Genomic DNA, 21,217 nt, shown 5'->3' with positions numbered 1-21,217 from the left:
CCAGATGCATTCGGGGTCCCCTTTGGCTTGGGAATGAGCATACCCATCTGGAAGGGGCTCAGTGTGTACCTGCTCTGAGGGGCATTTCCTTGGGGTCAGGCCCTCCCCAGCTCTCGGTCAGAAGCTTCTGGACTTAAAAGGCCTCTGGGGCTCATTCCAGAACATTCCCGAATGCCAGACTCAGTCTGCCTATGGAAGGTCCTCCTATCCCCTCCTGCTGTGGCCAGACTCACATTCCAGAGCCTCGGCCCAGGGCTTTGCATCACTGTGGAGCTGCTCACATGGGCCCCTCTGTCCCAATTCTTGGCATCTGGAACAGAGGCAAAGGGTGGTCAGCCCAGAGTGGGATGGGATGCCCAGAAAGGGGGTCAGATGCTAGGATAGAAGGGGTGCTGAGAGGGGACCAGCAGCGGGACTAGCCACAGGGTCTAGAGTGCATTAAAGTGGAAGCTGAAGAGAGGCAGGGGATGACCTCCATGAAGAGCGGCCTCAAGGCAATGGTGCTGGGACCTGGGGTTCCTCAGTCTCACTGCCTCTCCCACAGTCTGGGGTGGAGGGTGGGCAGGCCAAGTCGGGGTGAGCCCCTGGGAGGGTGCAGCAGGCGAACATCTGGCTGATGTCTGGATGTCTAGGGGGCTCCTGCACCTTCGTCTTCCTGCTCCCCAGCCTGAGCCCCACTGTCTGTCCACAGGACTGCCCCCAGCTGCTGCGAGTGGACAAGATCCTGGTTCCCGTGGAGGTGATCAAGCCCATCACTCTGAAGGCCAAGAACCTCCCCCAGCCGCAGTCAGGGCAGCGCGGGTACGAGTGCATCCTCAGCATCCAGGGCAGTGAGCAGAGGGTGCCCGCCCTGCGCTTCAACAGCTCCAGCGTGCAGTGCCAGAACACCTCCGTGAGTGCCCCCCTGCCCCTCGCCGGGGCCCCTTCCCAGGGTTGGGTCAGCTCAGCTCGGCAGGACTGCCCCAGACACCCACAAAACCACTCCGCTCCCCACCCAAGTGCTCCCTCAACCCTGCCCACCCAGCTGAGTTTATCAAGTGTCTGCCCGTAGGTGTGGCCCTATTGTGGTGATGAGGGGCCTCTGCCCAAGGCAGGGGCTGTGGTACAAGGGGCTTTGGGGCCACTGAGTGCTGTTCGTGGGCAGATGTATTTGCAGGGTGTGTCCATCCTCCTTCCTGAGAGCAGCCCTGGGAGCCCTGCCTTCTTACCAGGGCTGATCTGAGCCCACAGAGGCCCACTGTGGCCCGTGCACCCACACAGAGTCTGGGTCCCAGCACACGAGGCTTCTGAGGCAGACCAGCACCTGCAAAGGGAGACTTGGAACAGGAGGGAGCTGGCTCGGGATGTGCTGCATGAGTCAACACAAACCCTGCCCAATATTTAGAAATCCACGTTAGGACCATGTAGGACCAATGACAGGTCAGCAGCCTCTTGCTGCCAGCGGCCTTTGCCTGATTCCTCCTGCATCACGCCGTGTATGTGACTATGCACCACCTGTCTGTTCCCCCGCTGGCCTTGTGGCCTTCCCAGCCACTGCTCTGCCCTCCCTCATTCTCTCTTTCTGGGCTGCTTCTCTGTACCCTGATGCTCAAACATTAGACTTATAGACTTGGAACATTTTCAAGCTGTAAGAAACCTTAACATTCTTCTTACCTATAGAGAAGAGAAACTGGAGGTAGAGAAGCAGGGCCAGAATTGGGATTGTGGAGCTGAGAGTTGTACAATTTGGAGGACCTTTTTTAAGAATGAAATACTTCAGTACAAATGAGATACACAGGCAGGCCTTGGGAAGTCAGCAGTGCCTTTCCTTGTCCCACTGGTACTGACCAGAGCGCCAGCATCAGGCACCCCAAGGGGACACCTGGTGGGAAGAGCCATGCAGGCAAGTGCTGGGCCCTGAGCTGACCCTGAGGCGCCAGAGGGTAAATGACGTGCTCAAGGTAACATAGCTAGTGAGTGGCAGGGCCAGACCTAGATCTGGGGTCTCCTCCTGTACCACACTGCCTCCCATTCATCCTTGTCATTGCTTCTGGGTACTTATATGTAGTGACTGTATTTGGGGGTGTGGTGTGGGACCAGGAGAGTCGCAGATAAAACTCTTCCTGGGAGTACCTCCTCTTCCTGCAGAAAGCAGTCTAGGGGTAAGTGGAGCTCAAAGAGGCCCACACGCTGCCCCAAGGATGCTCAGCATTACAGGGACTGAACGGATGGTTGGCTTCCCAACCTCTGAAACCCCAGATGTGTCCCCACCGCTCCCATCTCCCTCCTCCCCTGGTGACCAGGCTATGTTGCAGATTTCTGCAGCACCGCAGATTAAACCTGCAAACAAAAGGGACATTAAACACCTCCAGCTTCTTCGTAAATCCCAAGGCCGAGCAGACCAGCCCCAAGAGTGTGGCTCAAATGATTCTCCCCAAGTGAGAAAGCCCTGTGGGAAGAGTCAGCCTGGACCCACATTTGACTCAGCAGGAGGCTTGCGGGATTTCAGGCCCCGGAGAAAACAGCCTCGCTTCCTCAGAGAAGCTGCCCCAGGGATCCAGGCCTGAGAGGCGCCAGGAGGGAGGACAGAATCTGCGGCCTCTGAGTTCCCCTTAGAGAGACATGTGGGTGTCAGGAGACTGGGCCTCCAGCGCCCCGGGCTCCACCCTACTGTGTGAAGTAGAGGAAGGTACTCCAGGTACTAGCTGGGCAGATGGGGGCCAGGTCTCCTCCTCTGTGGGGCCCTCTTGGGGTGCCTGGTGCTGGCGCTCTGGTCAGTACCAGTGGGGCTAGGAAAGGCACTGCTGAACTCCAGCGTGGGCATTTGATGTCAAATTCTTGGGGTCTAAGAAATCAACAGGTCCCACAGCTCCTTGTGTGGGAGTTTCACATCCTGAAACCTCAGGACGCAATGGCCAGTTCTGCCTCGAGCCCCTGGAGGCTCCAGTCCCTGGACAGGGGTCCACGGGCCCTGCGCCATCAGCCAGCCTCCAGTGTTTGCAGGCTTGGCGCCTCCAGACCTGCCTCCAGGAGACGTGGAGGCACCAGAGCCACAATGGGAACATGACACTGGGGCTGGAGCCCGGGAGCCCAAGGCTCTGGCCACCAAGGAAACGATGTGACCTCTGAGCCCTCAGCCTGCTCCCCTGCCCTCCCTTCAAGAGGTGGGGAGGGCTGTACTGAGCTCTGCCCCCCGGACTAGGCACCCCCTGCCCAGGCCTCCGTCCCCTCCGTGGACCCCAGTCAATGCCCCTAGGGCGCTGCTTCCTAAGCAGCTCAGCCCCTCAGCCGACTCCGCCTGCCTTTTCACTTCAACACCCGAGTAAGGACAGTGATGGGAAAGTTTGTCTCTACCATTTTAAAGTCTTAGAAACTGAGGCAACAGGAGGTGTGCCCCACCAAGAGCGGATTCTAGGAGGCCCCCCCTGCCTACCGGGGCCCTCTGGAATCACACAGTTGAGGAGGGCTCACCCTGACTTCCCAGGAGCCTGTCTTTTCAGGGGCTCAGGGGGGTCCCATTTTAATGCTCTCTCGGCCAGGGTGCCGCTTGCTGTGTCAAGTGACTTCCTTAAAAAAATGCTGGGCTCATGGTCAGGGGCAAGCCTCCCTTACTGTAATTACGGAAAATAACACACCATCAGGGCAGGAACAGACCTGAGAGTATTTGCTTGATCCTGTGACAGAGGTGGGGAGGCGTCTCAGAAGCCCAGAGAGGGCAAGTGACCAGCCCCAGGTCCCACAGCAAGTGAGCAGCAAATTCAGAACTTGAACCCAGCTTCGTAACATGTCCCCTCATGAAAGGTTAGGCCAGAAACAGCAACTGAGCAGTTCATACCCCAGCCTTGGTGTTATTCCCGGGAGCAGGGTCTGATCTACCTCAGAGAGGATTGTGGAGGAAGAGTTACTGTTGTTTCATTTCCTAAATGAGCTCTCTGGAATGAGGGGAGGGGAGGGGAAGGATCTAATAGAGAAAGCCCCCTCCCTGGTTTATGACAGCAGAGGGAGGTGGGTGACCACGAGTTCTCAGGGGAGGGCAGAGAAGGAAAAGAGAGACACAGGAATATTCTGCACGGGCACAACACAGGGCTGCATGGGCAGGCAGGTCACTTCCAGCCCACTGTTTGGGGTCAGGCCATCGGCCAATCACTGCCGCCCTCGGGGGCCTATAGAAGGAGAACAGGGCAGCTCACAGGCGGCAGTTGGAGGAGGGAGCCACGGGGGGTGTGCGTGGCCTCCTTTAGACCAAGGCTCCAGGAAATGTCAAGTGCTGCTAATAATAGTGCCCGGTGCCCGCCTCTCCCTCACCGGCAATGGCGTGAGGAAGTGGGCCACACCGGGCCCTGGGGCTCTGGGCCCAGCTTCCACGACCCACGTGGCCTCATGGTTTCTCGGGGTGTCCCAGTTTACCACATGCAAAACAAGGCTGGGGAGACCAACAGGGGCCACTTTTCCCCTTCCTGCTTTACTGGAGCACAGCTGAGCCCTGCAGGGTCCTGGAGATGGGCATCTTACCTTGAGAATAGAACGATAGAATTTTCCAGCAGAGTATCTCAGACAAGAGGATGGTTGGAGGGAAGAATGCCTAAGTTATACAGAAGTTTTCTCTTTGCTTTTGGAGGTAGAGAAGCTGAGGCTTACACTCTCCCCAGGTGATGAGCAGCGCCATCCACAAGCTGGGCCGTGGTGTGCCAGAGCTTGATTGAGACACTTAACCCCCTGGCCCCTGGGAGCCTGAAACACTCTTTCCTCAGCTCTGGGCTTTGTGCAGATTAACTGCCCACTGATTACAGAGAGCTATATAAATGCTAAGTGGAGTGGAGGTGGGGAGTCTGGGAGATGGGAGCCAGTGGTCCTGGCTCCCCAGCTGTCTGCCCCTCCCCCTGCTGGATGCAGGTCATGGCGGGGGGAGGAGGGGGGACATCTCCAGGCAGGAGGGTGAGTTCTCTAGAGACCAAGGGGTTCGGGGGGAGCACACAGGATTAATGATTTCTGTAATATTACAGAATCAAGATCTCAGGAATGGGGTGGGGAGAAAAAGGAAGCAATGCCCAGCATATTTGATCCGGAAGCCTTTTTTATTTTCAATTTTCTTCAAAAAGGAAACACGTGCACACAAACACACATGCACATCTGAGCACATAAGTGTTCTCGTCTGCGTACATCTCCATATGTACGCGTGTCTGGCGCATAAACACTCAGTAAGGGCTGCTATTATTATTCCACATAAACGTAAACACAGGGAACACAAGTATGTTTTTGCACAGCATCCCCAAGTGTATACACAGAGATTAAATTACACAGTAATATTTGGGTGCTCATTCTCTGCGACAGGCACTGTGCTCAGAGCATCGGATGGTTATCTTCAGCCCTCCCAACAGCCACACGAGGTTTGCACTGTGTGTGATTCCCACTTTACACTTGGGGAGTCTGAGACTCAGATCGTCTGCCCACGTTCACATAGCCTGTACTGTGGAGCCACTTCATGGCAGCACATGTGTGTGCCCGTGTGTGCTCATGTGCACATGCATGTCTGAACGAGTAGGTAACACGGATGTGTGCACAGACCTCTCCTGGAGTCACCATGCAGACACATTCGTGCATGCAGACACCGAGATGCGTACACAGGCAGTAGTTCTTGCCTTGTTCTCTGGGGGATTTCAGGTTGTTACTGTGAGAGGCCTGATGATTCTACTGATCTTTGGCCAGCACACCCCTGGGCACCACCTGTTGCTTCCACTTTGGGTCCTGGCCAGGACCCAGAGAAGCAGGAGCCTGGCTCCAGTGGTGAGTTAGGCACCACCAGCATCCCTCCCAGAGGCTGGAGCAGCCTGACACCAGCCCTCGTCACCGCCTGTGCCTCACGGGGCCCTGGAGAAGGGGGGTGAGAAGATGGGCAGCGGAGCTTCACTAGGGGAGGAAACGGGGAGGGGGCGTCTGGAAAGTGTTCTCCCCCTCCACCCGCCCTCCTTTTGCTCCTACATGCTTCCCCCTTGGCAGTCCTCTGTCTCCCTGCTGCTAGCCGATGGCCAGGAGCACTGATTCTCTAACTTTAGCGGCACCAGACTCACTAGAGTACCTCCTTGGAAATACTCCTGTCTCGCGAGATGCCGATTCAGCAGGTCTGGTGGGGCCCTGGAATCTGCATTTAGAAGACCTCACCTCCCCCCAACCACGATTCTGCTGAAGGTGGCCCATAGGCCACCCTGAGAACCGCCAGTCTAGAGCAGAAGAGGCTTTTTGAGAAAACTCAGGACAACTTGCAGTGACCCACCCAGAGGCAAAAAATTTGGTCTCTGGGCAGTTGGTTACTGGGCTACATGGTGAAAAGCTTGAGTCACCAGCTGAGTTACAGGATGATCCAAAAAAATTCTTCCCTGTTGTTCCTGCAGTGGGTGGGGAGCTTCACTTTCTTCTGTGGCTGAGCCTAGACCCTGGCCCTGGCCCTGGCCCAGGTGTCATAGGTCTCAAGGGAGATTATATGAGAGTGTGGATGGTGCAGTGCAAACCACCGCCATTGTGAGGGAAACACCCAGTGTGGCTTCCTGGCCTGGCATCTTCACCAAGGAGTTAGTGAAAACTTTTGGAGCACTAGGGCAGAGCCTGAAGCAGGCTGGACGCACGTCCTACTTATGTTTCTGTATGAAGACGGCGTCTCAGCATATTCACCATGGAGCACATTCTATAACTCAGCGTTATAGGGCAATTTCCCAGATGAGGATGGTAACAGCTCCTTTAGAAGCCTCTGCAGATGCCTGAGACCCTCCCCAGCTGATGCACGCCCCCGGTTCTGCACTGTCCTCCTCTCAGTGAAGGAGGGAGCATCAGCTGCCTACCCAACATCCATGAACATCCCCATGGCCCCGCACCACCAAACCTAATCACCAAGTTAAAAGAGCCCTCTGGCTCTACAAACACAACTTCAGACCAGGTCCCCTGGACTGACCTTTTCTAACAAATTGCCTGCCCTCAGCCTCTCCTCTGCAGAAAACCTGTCTCAGCTCTGACCCTCCATCCCACCCCCTATGGTGGGCAGAATCCAGTGGAATAATGAGAAATCACCAGGTAGAGATTGGAAATGCTGCCCAAGACAGGCTGGGAGTTCCTGCCGCCTACCCTCCTTCTCTGGGGATGGGAAGTGTCTGCTGTCAGAAGGCAGATGGAGGCTGGCATGCCAGGGACTGCTCCTCCACTGGCACCCCTGAGCATACCTCCCCCCTCCCCTCCTCCTCACTCCTTGGCACCACATTCCCAAGGCCTGGACCAAGCCGGGTGGGACATCAGACTCCGAGGAGAGCTGGGCAGGGAAGCAGCACCCAGAGGGCAGCTGCAGAGCTGGGCCCGGGCTCCGTCTTGGAGCCTCTGGAGCCTCGACCCAGATTCCTAGGTGTGAGCCTCAGGGTTTCCCACCTCACCTCTGAGCTTCCACCCAGTCCTCTTCGCTGGTAACCCTGAGCCCCTCATCCCCTGAAGAGGGCAGCCCCTTCATTTCTTACCCTCTGTGATCACTATCCCTGCTTGGGAACTGATCAGGTCTCTGGTAAAGCACCCATCTCCCCCAAACATTTCCTAGAAATTAAAGTTCCCAAATCAACTCAAGGGCCTGGTAAGGCCCTAAAGGCCAGAGTTCCCCTGGGCAGCCGGGGAGGAAGCAGGCACCTCCCTCAGTTAAACCTCCGGGGGAAAGCCAACTGGTGGGAACAGGCCTCCAGAGAAGGTGGCCAAGCCAGTTGCTCAGATCTACCCTGTGAACCCGCATTCCAGATGGGCGTCCCACTCAGGCCTGGCCCTCCCCCCTTAGCTTCTGGGCCCCTTGCGGTGTGCTTCCCCACCCTGCCTGTGCCTACGTGCTTACCCGTACCCACATACGCACACACGCACACACACAGCCTTGGCCTGTCCTTGGCACCCCGTGCTCTTGTGGGCACCAGGCCGAACACTGGGCCCTCCCTAGAACCCTTTGTGACCAGCTTTCTCCTTTCCTCCCGGACCTGCTGCAGTATTCCTACGAAGGCATGGAGATCAACAACCTCCCAGTGGAGCTGACAGTCGTATGGAACGGGCACTTCAACATCGACAACCCAGCTCAGAATAAAGGTGCAGAAGAAGGGCCGGGGGAGGTAGGGGAGCAGGTGGAGGGAGCAGCTCGCCTTCATGGGCAGTGCCATTTGTCCCCAGCCCCTGCCAAGCCCGCCCTCCAGCATCCCCACCACTGTGGCTGCTCAGCATGGGTGGGTGAGCAGGACTGGCTGGAAGAAGGGCCCCTGAGACTGGGGGGGACTCCACCTCCCAGCCATGTTCCCCTGCTCAGGCCTTCTCTGTATCCAAAGGGCTGAGAGGACACAGCTGCCCTGTGTCCCATCATCTGAGGCTGGGACTGCACTCCTGGTCCACCTCCCGGGCCCCTCCCAGCCCCCTGCACACACCCCCAAGTACCACTTGCCCTCTGCCCGCAGTTCACCTCTATAAGTGCGGCGCCATGCGCGAGAGCTGCGGGCTGTGCCTCAAGGCGGACCCAGACTTCGAGTGCGGCTGGTGCCAGGGCCAGGGCCAGTGCACGCTGCGGCAGCACTGCCCCGTCCACGAGACCCAGTGGCTGGAGCTGTCGGGCGCCAACAGCAAGTGCACAAACCCCCGCATCACAGAGGTGAGCCATGGTCCGCTGGGCCCGCTCTGGGCTGCTGAGCCCTGCCCTGCCATTGGCTGGGTCCCCAAAGCCATGCCTGGCATGGTATCCGTCACCCCAGTGATCACCAGGTTCCCTGGCTGGTTGCGGGCATCCTTGTTTTCTTGCAAATGCACAGAAGCTGTAGGCTTGGTTCAGAGACCCTTCCCTTATCAAAGGAGGTCCAAAGCAGAGAGAGCTCAACTATCCTGCTGGAGTCTCTATGTGAGCTGTGTCGGAAAGGACTCAAAGTCTTCGACACCCCCCTTCTTGGTCTCCAAGTCTCCGTGACAAGGCCATAAAGCTTCGTCAGCGGCAGCCTCATTAAGCAGACAGCCCATGGGGGAGGCTGCGTGGGGGGCAAGGGCGCAGAGCCCGGCCCTGGAGGTGGGAAGCAGGTGGAAATGGAGAGGCCTGAGGACCCACACAAAGCAAGACCTGAGCTGTGAGATGACAGAAACAGACCCGGAGCCCAGTTAGGGAGGACATAGGGGACCCAGGAGCAAAGAGCAGTAATAGGGTGGGGCAGAACTAAACATGCAAATATTGGGGTCACAGAGAACAGCATTTTAATCCCCCTCCATTTGCGAATCCTAACTAACTATTGGGTCCCCTGGGGCTAAGTCATCGCTGTCTCCAGCCTCAGCCTCCTCACTTGTACAATGGGTCTGAGCATTCACCTCACAGGGGAGGCACAGGGAGTGTATGAACGAATACATACAAAATGCTTGGCTGCATGCCCAGCCCGAGGGCATCTCGCCATTCTCTTCCTCCTCAAGGTCATCATCAACATGGTTAAAATCGTTGCTAAACCACACGTCTAAGCCCATCGCTGCCCTGGTGTCTTCGTCTCCCCACTTCGCACTCCTGGCAGAAAGCCTCCCCTTAGGGAGCCCCCACTGTGGCTGGAGCCCCTTGCTCCTCCCGTAAAATAAGGGAGAGACGTGCACGTCTCAGCAGCAGGACGCTGTCTGACACGTCTGCACCTGCAGCTCAGCACTTCTCACATGGTGGGGGCTCAGCGCCTCTTTGCCGTGGTTGATGCTGATGGTAATCATGGCTGGGGGGTGGGGGGGCAGAGGAAAGAAGAGGAGAAGGAAGCTCAGTCTGCCCACACACAGTGAGGGGAGATAGCGTCCAGCTCTGCGCGGTTTCACGAACTCCTGCGTCTGGTGCCCTAACAATGGTGGGCACGGTTAGAGGCCGAACAGTTGTGTGGGGCTTCAGAGTCTGTGCGATACCCCCACAGCCCTCCCTTCATCTGGCCTCACAACAACCCTGTCCCAGGAATGAAGGGCCCCAGACCGGGGCCTGAAACAGCAGAAATGTCTTGTCTCTCGTTCCAGAGGCTAGAAGTAGAAAGCAAGGTGTCACAGGGTTGGTTCCTTCCAAGGGCAGGGAGGGAAGGGTCTGTTCCAGGCCGCTCTCCTTGGCTTGTCGGTAGCTAGTCTTCTTCCTTCCTTCCTCTGTGTCTCTTCACGTCCTCTTCCTGCCACATGTGTCTCTGTCCGAATCTCCCCTTTCTCTAAGGACACCAGCCACCTTGGATTAGGACCCACCTGAATGACCTCATTTTGACTTGATTATCTCTAGACAGACCCTTTCTCCAAAGATCACAGTTCTGAGGTTCTAGGGTTTACAGCTTTAACGTATGAGGTTAGAGGGAGACAGTTCCACCCACGATGCCCGCCACGGCCAGGATTATAACCCTTCCCCACATAAAAGACCACAGCTCAGATTTTCTCTAACCAAAGTGTAAATCAAATGGGCCCTGAAGGCCAGGTCTCTTGATTCCTGATTGATGGTCTCTGTTCTCTGCCACCACGGAGGCAAAGCAGCCCTGTGTTCCCCCGCACCTCCCCTCACTGATTGATGCACACACACCAGGGATGTGTAATGAGCAGGAAGGAGCCCTTGACTTGTGAGCGAAAAGCTCCCTCCAGCGAAGCAGCCTCTTGGGCTCGGCTCTCTAGATGTGCCCCGGTGTGACCCCTTTGCCCTCCCTGTTCCTGGTTTTCCAGACACTGGGAGCCTCATTTGGCCCTGACTTCAGTCTCCTGCATGGGCAGGAATCTCAACTGTGATTCTCAAACTGGGGAAAGGTACTTGTGCATTTCACCTACAGAATTATCCGGAGAAGGAAGGCAGGTGGGTGCCCTCGGCCCCGCACCTGGGTGGAGCCCCCTTCCCTCCTTTCCTGTCGCCCCCCACCCTCAGAGCCCGTAGCAAGAAGCCATCCCCGGGGGCTGCCACGCAGGACTGCTAATGGTGTGTCTGGCAAAAACAGTAGGACTTGCTTTCTTCTTGGCCTGAGACCAAGAAAATCACAGGGAGGAGATTGGCAAATTAAACAAATCTCCCTGCAACGGAGGCTATTTACTGGCTCCATACTGGCATCGGCCCTCCAGGGGACCTGGGGAACCAAGGACTGGGCCAGAGATAAAACTCCTCTTTCAGGACGACAAGCCACGGCTGGAATATCATGCAGATGCTGCTGCCAGGTGCCAGCGGCACTTCGGGGACTGGCTGGGCAGGCATCTGGGAAGAGCAGGGACTCCCCCCACCCGCTCCCCCTCTGTCTGTCCGCCTCCCTCACACAGAAATGGGCCTGTGTCTCCAAAGAATCTGTTTTTTCACTGCTGTGGGAACCTGCATGTGCAAACCCTCACACTCACGCACGCTCACTCACAGACACGCATGCCTGCAAGTATGAGAAGCAGGAGGTATCTTGACTTTTGTAGGTGAACAGCCTCCCGGGCAAAGCTGTCACCCCTCCCCCATCCTTCACCCTCCCCCAAGGATAGAAGCCCCAGGTGTAACCCTTCGTGGGGGGGTGGTGAGAGTAGAAAATATTAAGAGCTGGCCTATCTGGCTTCTCCGATTGTGATGCCATTGACACTGGCCAAGATCCAGGGGCTGGTGTTCAGAGGCACCAGGAATAGGAGATGGGCCGTCCTTTGGTCTGTCAAATGCCAGGGGAGACTGGCACAGAATGTCATGTGCCACCAAGGTCACTACTGTAGGAGGTTATAATTAGATGCTGTGAACTGTATGGAGCCCCCACCTCAAAGCAGGATTCAAAGTGGTTGAATCCTAACATTCCAATCATGAGTTTGTAACATCAGCAATGACGTCTTAGGAGGGAAAGCCAGGCGTTCTGGCCAAGTGTATGAGGGTAAAGTCTAAATTAAACCCATCTCCTTAGAAACCAAGCCAAACAATGAAGGCAGAGGGGCTGTGACAAATGCTCTTTCTAACTCCAGGCAGATGCTTGAGATAGCTGGGGTTTTCAATACCATTATAACTCAAGAAATAAACACAATGCTGTCGCTGAAAAGTCCACACGGAGAAGTGAAACACCACCATCCCTGCTCTCAGAGACTCAGTTCCAGAAGAGGAGGGGTCAGGGTGGCAGGATGGGGAATCAGACACAAATGTTACCGTGAAAAGAACACAAAGAAGGCGTCCAGGAATTTCAGTGGAGAGAGACGGAGAGAACATCTGGTGATGGGGAAGTGACTTTTGACAAGGATCCTTGAACGACGGATGGACGCCATCCTCTGGAGGGCTGTAGGTGGAGAGGAGCCTTGTTCATTTTCTTTGAGAGTGGAACCAACACAAGCAAACGCTGGCAGGCTTTAATCCCAGTTTTCTATGAATCACCCAGTAGCATTGTAGATCACATTCTATCTCTTCTTCTGTGAAATGGGAAAAGGAGCAAGGGACTTTGAACCTTGCTCCTAAAACCACACACAATCACAGACTATTCTACCAGAAGCTCCTGTCCATTGACAGTCCCAGACCTGGGTGCCCTCGTGGACTTGGACTCAACTCAGGGAATGAGGTGGAGAGAGGGACGAGCCAACAGCCTCTCCTTGCCCCATCAGCAGGTGGGTGATGACTATATCTTGTGTCTGATTACTGGGCTTCCTCCTTCCAGATAATCCCAGTGACAGGCCCCCGGGAAGGGGGCACCAAGGTCACCATCCGAGGGGAGAACCTGGGCCTGGAATTCCGGGACATTGCCTCCCATGTCAAGGTGGCCGGCGTGGAGTGCAGCCCTTTGGTGGATGGCTACATCCCTGCGGAACAGTAAGTGGAAGCCATCTGAGACATGGGGAAGGTGCAGGTCCATAAAAATAGATGAGTGATACTGACTTTTCTTCCCGGATCAACAACAGACTGGTCTTAAAGCTGGTGGACAGAAAAGGAGAATGCTCCTAATGTTCTAGAGTGTGGTGGGACGCCACAATTCCCCAGCGCTGCACTAGCCAGCTGCTGTATCTGGGGAGGTGCAGAATGGGGAAGCGGAGATGGCTGGGAGAGAAGGGGAAAGTGATTGTTACCTTCTTGGGATGTGAGGTGTATAGGAATGAGACGAAGCAAAATTAAAATCTGCAGAAGTGTGAGTTCAGTCCCTGACCCCAACTCCCTCCACTGTCCCTAACTCTCTACTCATGTCCTCCCCCTATTACAAAAGAAGCTGACCCTGTGCCACTCTCCATGGAGACTGAAAATGAACCTCCACACCCACTCTCAGGCCTGTGAGGACTCAGATTGTTTTTGTCCCTGACAAGTCTGCTGGTCCACTGAGAGGGCCACTCAACAAGTGACCTTGACCTCTAACCTACCTGGCAGGGGAGGTTTGCAAGTCATGTATCGCCTTATAAATAAGTAAATACAATTTTCCAGCCCAGCAAACACAAGCATAAAATGTTCACCGGCACGAGAGAATCGATACCGTGTGCCTCTCTGCTGCCCCTCCCAGAGTGAAACCTTGCCACTTGTCCCTGTGTGCATAACTTATTGACTCTTTGCAAGGTCTCGTGTAGGTAGGTGAGTGCAGTTTACACTTGTGCTGGCTACGTCTTGCCTGAATTTCATGATTCTGGAACCATCAGTCCTGCCATTGTCAATTCTTCCTGATTTCCATCCAGATCTTCCTAAGGTACTCATAGTAGATCAGATGACTGACAGCTTCAGGCTTGGTAGGACGTATCCTGGTCCAGCATCACTTATTTACCTAAAGATCCTTCTGTGGCTCCTTCAACTTTCTGAGTCCTTCCTAGAGCAAAGCCAGAGCAGGCTGCTACTGATATATTGTGATTTGGAGAACTTTAAAATGCCCTGCTCTGGACTTGCATAGCCAGATAGAAAAAATATTAGAAAGCCACATGATTGAAATATTGTGGTACTAGTTTGATCAGTGGAATAAGAACACCCAGAAAAAGAATCCTGATACAGGAAAATTTAATATGTGATAAAGGTGACATTTCAAATCAGCGAGGAAAGAAAAGCTCATTCAGTAAGCTGGTACAATTTCACTCCCTGGGAAAAGCACCGTATCAGACCCTTACTTCACATTATACACCAAAATAAATTCCAGATGGATTAAAGAATTAAGGGGAAAAAATGAAACTGTGAAAGGATTAGAAGAAAATGCAGGTGAGAATTTATTTGATTTCAAGAAAGAGATGGTGATCTAGGTATAACTGCAAAAGAAAAAATTATAAAGGAAAAGATTAGGAGATGTAAGTCCGTAAGACTTAAAACTTGTGCAACAAAAATTGTATGTAAAGTGAAAATATGAATGAGAAACTGAAAATATGGTTCTGCCTTTTTACAGTGTGCTTTTTCTTAACATTGATAAAGGGTTCTACAGATAAAAGACAGACATCACAAAATGAGCAAAGAGCATCAATGTGCAGTTCACAAGGCAGACAAAGAACCAAAGTCATACATAAAAAAAATGTTTAGCATCAGTAGTAACCAGCGAAATGCAAATCAAAGTTATGGGGAACAAATTTTAAAAGTTAATGCCCAGTGCAGATGAGAGGCGTTAAGAAACAGCACGTTCATACATTCCCATTGGGAGGGTACATTGGGACGACCTTTCTGGAAGGCAATTTGGAAATGTAGGAACAATGGGTGGTTAAGTTCCATTTTATTTTTTGAGTCACGTGTATGTTTCTGTGCGTATATATGTTTGTATATAATTGTATGTGCATAAATGTTATATATAACATTTATGTTTATGTGTGTCCATAGTATGAGACATAAATATATACACCGTGTGTGTATATGTGCAAATATATATATTTGGGCAAGTTGCCTAACTTTTTTGTGCCTGTTTCTTCACTTGTAAAGTGGAGATTTTATATATGTAGTATATTTGTACATATTATAAATATATGTTTTATATATATAATATATTTGCATAGGTCTAGAGAGAGATCTGCAAGGATTTATACATCAAACATTTGAGAGAGATTAGGAGTGAAGAAAGGGACATTTACTCTTTACTGTCACACTTCTGTACTGTCTCATTTTCAAAGGACATGAACAAATTTTTTAAGTGAAACAATAAAAATGTTTTAAAAGGGAAACATTTACAACCCTCCCCTTCGCCCCAGCGTGGATATCTGCCTCCTCCCCTGCCAGGCCCCCAGCTGGGCTGGGGGCAGGAAGCCCTTCCTGAGGCAGTCCATTCCTTGGGAGCAAAGAGCTCCTAGGTGAGGGCCTGAACCCTTAGGTTTGCTCCAAGGTCCCTATCTGATGGCTGTGTACCCTTGGGTAAGTCACTTTACCTCTCTGCGCCCAGCCAACTGTATTCCCTAAGCTGTTTGGCTGAAGCATTCCCTGCACTCTAATTCACAGCTGAGTGTACAGTTTATGAATTAGGGACTGAGTGTCCAGGGTCAGAACATACAGGCCCTCCCAGAGGCACCCCCTGTTATGGAGGGCCTTCAAGGAGACCCCATAGGTCTCATATCCTGAGAACCAGGGAGGAGCCCTCACACTGAGAAATGGAGTAACTTTCACCTCCTCCTCCCCTGCCCATCCTTGAGATTGTTCTGCAGAGAAGGAGGCTGGGGTAGGTGTGGGGCCCCAGGGTCACTGCAGGGAGGCCTGTGACCCTCCTGTGACCCATAGGGTCTGTCCTCTCCTCTCTGCAGGATCGTGTGTGAGATGGGGGAGGCCAAGCCCAGCCAGCACGCCGGCTTCGTGGAGATCTGCGTGGCCGTGTGTCGGCCCGAGTTCATGGCCCGGTCCTCGCAGCTCTATTACTTCATGGTGAGTCCTGGCCACGTGCAGGGCACAGACCTCTTTACCATGATAGCTGGGCCCTTCTAGACTTCTGTGGACAAGCCCAGGCCAAGGTCAAGGGAGCCCCGTCTTGAGAGCACAGCCTCGGACGTCTGGAAGCCCTGGATGCAAATCCTGACTGTGCTGTGCCTGGGCTGTGGCTCCAGGGAAGTTGCTTTGACTCTTGGGCCCCAGTGTCCCCTTCTGGCTGAGTGTCAGTGTGACACGGTGGGTGGGCGTGTGGGCTGTGCTTTGGGACTCCTGGGATGTGAGCCCTGGCTCTGCCACTTATTAACTGGGTGAACTTGGGCAAGTTGTTACCCTTTCTGTGCCTCAGCGTCTCCATTTGTAAAATGAGGATGATGGTAGTAGCGTCTACCCACGGTGTTGTTGTGAAAATTAGATAAAATAGAGTTATCACTTCTAGGATCACTGCCTTTATGGTTTCTATGATGCCACCATGACAACTGTGCCCTGCTCTTTCCCTGTGCACTGGCACCCCACCATTTAGATACCACCTTCCCCAGTCAACATCATCCTATCCATGACCCCCTTAACCCCACCAGTTTACCCATATCTCATCTGCACCCACACTCCCCCTTCCTCTGCCCACCCCCTCCCACCCCAACACCCTTCACCACACCTCCCTCCCCATCCCTTGCCTCTCTGCAGATCTCACCCCTACCCTCACTTTCCCTCCAGCCTGGACCCTCACTGGCCCCCAGCAAAGGATGCCTGGCTGGCTCCCAGCAGCCCCTGGGGAGGGGTTCTGCGGACAGAGGATTTCAGAACCTCTCCACCTTGTGACACAGGGATGCTGGAGACATGAGCACGTCCCCTGCCACACACACCACCTCATTTCCAAAAATCTTTTACCATCCAGTTAACGTCTGAGGTTAATGACAGATGTGATGGGACCATCTCCTCATGATTCTGGGCTGTTTTTGGAAGCTGGAAGCCTGAAGTGATGGATTTTATGCCTGGACATCAAATGCCCTGGAATATGTCACGGGAGCTCATTTTTCCTTCTTTCCTTCTTCTCTTCCTCCCTCTTCTTTCATCTGCCTGCCTCCCCTTTTTTCTCCCTTCTCCCTTCAACCAATAACCACGTGTCACCGTGGACTACCTCTCACTAGCTTATTTGATAAATACTTGCTTCATTGGTTGAATTTTATAATATAATTTGATGGGCCTGGATGCAGGTGTTATGGTGATGAATCAGACCCCACTGAGCCCCTCCCTCAGGAGGCCCACAGTCTGGAAGGGAAGATGGAGGAGTGGCACGCGACGTGGCCGTGGTGGGGTGAACCTCAGAGGAACGCACATCAGAATGTGCCCCTTCCTGCCTGGGTCCTGACCTCTCGGCTCCTCCCGCTCTGCTCTTGGAAAACCCCCGACCTTGTAAACACAGCTGGCTGTCGCCGAACACACAGGAGCTCACACAGAAAAACACACTCATGTCTTGGATTTAGTGGATGTGTAGTTTTACCTATTTGGTTAGGATTTGTACCCTACCTTCTTCTGAAAGGGTTTGAGAGAATTTCCAAGTTAAACCCAATACACCTTAAGACAATTAGTGTTAAGTGTAGATATTCTGCATAGAGTTTATTGTATATTATATATTTATCTCTATATGTTTATATCTATTTCCGTATACATTGTTATTCCAGCAGTTGAGACAATAAGAGGGGGGAGAGAGACTGAGACGGAGAAGCAGGGACAGGCTCCCCAAGGGTTTGAGAGGCGTGGCATGGTGCGCTCACACCGGGCGTGGAATCTGGCTCTGAAAGTGCCTGGCAGCTGTGATGGCAGGGAGGACACCGCTGCGTGGCCAAAGCAAGCGCTGGCCTTCCTTGGCCAGTCAACCGCCTGCAACAGTTTTATCCTGTGGTCTCCCAGCGGTGACAGGCGGATGGCGCTGGGAACAGCCGCTACCTCATTAAACTAATGTTCTGTTCCCTTTGGGTCTCCGCTGTCTCTGCTTGTCTCCAGCCAGGTTTCTCACCTTTGCCACCAACTCAAAGGCCACTGCCCCGGAGGTCTGGCCATCGCCTCCCATGATCCAGCCAAGCTGGCAGCTCCCGCAAACAGTGCATCCCCCTTCCTTGAGCATTTCTGTCAGTGGCCTGTCACCTGGGCCCACAATCTTGGTGGGCTGTGACTTGGCTTTTCCTAATTCCTGATGTCAGTCCCTCCATCACCATGTCCTGGAAGCTTAGCTTTCCTGTCCCCATTGCTACTGTAGTGGCCTCCTGAAACCCATGCCTTTGGTCTGAACCTGTTCGAATCCAGCCACACCGTGGGATACGACTTTCATCATGTCAGCCCCCAGCTCAGGAAGAGCCCAGGACGCCCACGGCCTCTAGACCTTATCCAAGTTCCTCGGTCTGGCCCGCCCTGCTCCCCGAGTCCTTTCTCAAGCCTTCGAGTGGCCTGACTCCCTTCCCCTCTCTAGCTCTTTCCCCACGTTGCCCCAAGCCCTCCCCTCCTCATTCTTCCCCACCCAGCTCATGACCCACTCCTCAGCCTTCCCTGTCCCCACCTCCCACAGCGCCGTGGTGGCCCCGCTCATGCTCCTTGGGATCCCATGGTGTCTGCCCCCAGTGGCACTCTGTGTTGCCTCCTGGTGCCCCTGCTCCTCTGTCAGACCAGTAAGTCTTTGGAGATAAAGCCCAGGTTATTTCTTTGCCAGCCCCTGCAGTGTGGGGGCACTTCTGAACCTCCTTACCCACTGGGATCTCCTGGGGGGCTTTAAACAAGATGCTCTGTCCCCAAACCACCCCCCACCAAAAGCTAAATCCCACTCTACAGGTGGTGCACAAAGCTCCCCGGCCAATTCAGCTGCAGCCTGGGCTGCCCAGGAGTAACAGTGTCTGCTGAGCAGAGACCACGTGCCTGGGGTTGACTTCTCACAGCGCATCTGCGTGGTAGACACTCGAAAGCCCTTTCTGCTCTCAGGGAAGGGCAGTCTAGCCTGCATGACTGTGTCTACCCGGGAGCAGAATGTGGTTGGATGTAGGGTATTAACGGAAGGCTTCATGGAAGGAGCCAGAAGGAAAGGCAGGATCTGTTTAAGACAGAATACACTTTTCCATATGGATTCTGAGTGGCAGGAGGCTGTTCCTGGCACAAGGTGTGCCGTGGAAGGACACCAGAAGACGGGAGCAGAAGGGAGAAGAGAGAAGGAGGAGGAGAGACTGGAGCGGACGGGCAGGAAAGATGCGAGTTGTCCCCACAAGGGAAAAATGCTTTGGTCTGATGGGTCCTTGGGACCCAGACTTGTGTCACTTTTCTATTTGAGGGACTGTCCTGGTGATCCATGTCCACTTGGGAAGACTTTCAAGGAGGAGGAATGGTGCCAGGGACCCCAGTCTCCTGCTCAGACCCCAGTTTGTATTGAAGGGCCTGGTCATTGAGCCCCCCTCACCTAACAGAACTCCTAGAGGTTCAGTGCAGGAATGAGGGGCAGAGGAGGCAGGAAGGACAGAAAGCCTCTCTCTCACCACCCCCTCCCCCCAGAACCTCAGAGCCTGCACTGCCTCCCCGCTCTGCTGGCCTGCTTGCAAGTGAAACTCTCGGGGTCCCCGCAGAAGTCCCTGGCTCCTCTGGGGACTCGGGCATATTGGGCAGCCCCTTTTCAGGGGTGCCTCTCAGGGCCTGGGATGCTGGGGAGCCCCTCCCGGTGCCGAGGTTGGGGCAGGTTTGGTTCTGCCTCAGTTTCCCTCCACAAATCAGGCCAGACACTGATGTGTGAGTTTCTGACCCAAAACCCAGACGCCAATGCCAGTAGACCTAGATCAGCACTCTTGGTCTTGTCATCAGTTCTGTCCCTAGGGATCTCTGTGGAGGGAACGATTTTCCTTCCCCTCCGCCTCCATCCAGGGAGCCTAGGGAAGGGGTGGCAAATAATGCAGAATGTGATTTCCCAGGCAGACCCACTGAGAAGTACTTATGAAGCAAGCCTTGAATAATTAATAGTTTCTTACAACTTTAAAATATGCCTCCATATCCTCCTCTCCCCACCCCCGGAATAACTGGGCACCCAGCTGGCCCCACACAGGAGTGCCACTGCAGAGCCGGCAGGATTCCTCACTTCTCCCCCTCCTATGACCCCTACTCCCAGGCTGCCAGGGTGCCGGTTCTCCTTTTCCCGTTGCCCCCACACTATCTGCGTTTCTTAACGTCCCTGGTTTTGACTGTGTGTCTAGGACCACCTTGCCTCCTAGCCCCTGTGCAAACACACTGTTTCCCTTTCCTCTCCGGGGAGGTCAGCAGGACCCAGGTGTGAAAGCTCTCCCTCTACAGACAGTGGGGCAATGGCACTGTTTGTGGGAGATGAGAACCTGAGAACCGCCTAGGCGAGAACAGCTTTTTGATTCTCTTGATCAGAGAGGGTCGGTGACTTGTGCCGAGTCACACAGGCGGTCTAGGCAAAGCCGAGAAGCGAAGGCTCTTTCAGTCTCATCCCACCCTCGCACGGGTCTCTGGTTGAGCCAGTAGCAGAGCCAAGATAAGCCGTTCTTCAGCTTGGTGGGTGCCACGGGGCTGCCAGGCCCGGGATCCTCAGGGACCCGGTGGGTGGGCCCCGCGAGCACGCCTGCGCGGGGCTGATGCCGGGTGCGTTTCCCGGTGTGCCCTCGAGTGTGCCCTTGTGTGGGAACCCGGGCGCCAGCGTGCCAGGCCGCCAGGCTGCGGCCTCCCTGGGGCTCTTCTCCTCCCCTAATGTTATCGATCGAGGCCTCTCCGAGGGGAGGTGGGCTGCCCGCTCCCAGGAGCTGAGTGGGTTCAACTTTGGTGCAGAATTCTTTAAGGGAGTAGAGGAGAGAGAAATCTTCATTTAAATGCAGATACAGTCTTCACACCTGGGACTGAGGAAAGTTTTTTCCATTAAAATGCTAATGAAAGAACAAACTGCGACTCCAAATCCTCAGCTCAGTGGTCCTCCCCCCTCTCCACTCCCATCCCCAGTCTGACTCCTCACTCAGCACACTGACCCTTCTTCACGTCTCCTCCTGGGTTTCCGTGGGGCCCACACGTCCCATTACTCTGGCCGCTGGGTGCTTTGGGCAGCTCTCTGGAGAGGCCTGTGGAACGGGCAACTCACCTTCTTGAAAGCAGCCTGCGCTGGAGACAGGAGAGGTATCGGAGAACTCCAGCTCTGGAGTCAGATCTCAGGCCACTTTTTCGCTGTGTGACCTTGGCAACATTACTTAACATCTCTGAATCTTGCCTGTAAGATGGGTAATAATACTTACCTTGTAGACTTGGTTGGGCAATTAAAATACAGATGAAGAGATAAAGCCTGCCACTTACAAAGTCAGTACATAGGAGCTACTATTATTAGGACTGTTATTAGTATAGAGGTGCAAACACTCGCCTGTCCACACGGTAAACTGCGCCTGCTCTCTGCGAGGCCGCCATGACTAAGGATTCCAGAAGGCAGCTCCAAGAGCCGGCTGCTGCCTCTGGCCGGCCCAGACGCCTCCTCAG

The 21,217-nt window shown here is 54.2% G+C and overlaps 1 protein-coding gene across 3 annotated transcripts in view; it reads left to right on the top strand.

The window, feature by feature from the left end:
- The window catches only part of PLXNA4 (plexin A4), a 565,211-nt gene that overhangs the window by 484,554 nt on the left and 59,440 nt on the right, over nucleotides 1-21,217 (top strand). For all 3 annotated transcript variants that reach the window (XM_032483354.1, XM_032483355.1, XM_014561902.2), the window contains 5 exons: nucleotides 692-892; nucleotides 7,977-8,073; nucleotides 8,433-8,623; nucleotides 12,582-12,733; nucleotides 15,598-15,715. In XM_032483354.1, coding sequence (XP_032339245.1) covers nucleotides 692-892; nucleotides 7,977-8,073; nucleotides 8,433-8,623; nucleotides 12,582-12,733; nucleotides 15,598-15,715 — 759 coding nt within the window. The remainder of the gene's footprint in view (nucleotides 1-691; nucleotides 893-7,976; nucleotides 8,074-8,432; nucleotides 8,624-12,581; nucleotides 12,734-15,597; nucleotides 15,716-21,217) is intronic.

Source organism: Camelus ferus, chromosome 7, assembly GCF_009834535.1.
Source record: "Camelus ferus isolate YT-003-E chromosome 7, BCGSAC_Cfer_1.0, whole genome shotgun sequence".
NCBI classification, from domain to species: domain Eukaryota; kingdom Metazoa; phylum Chordata; class Mammalia; order Artiodactyla; family Camelidae; genus Camelus; species Camelus ferus.
The sequence above is the reverse complement of the archived record's forward strand: the minus strand, read 5'-3'. Positions and strand labels throughout refer to the sequence as shown.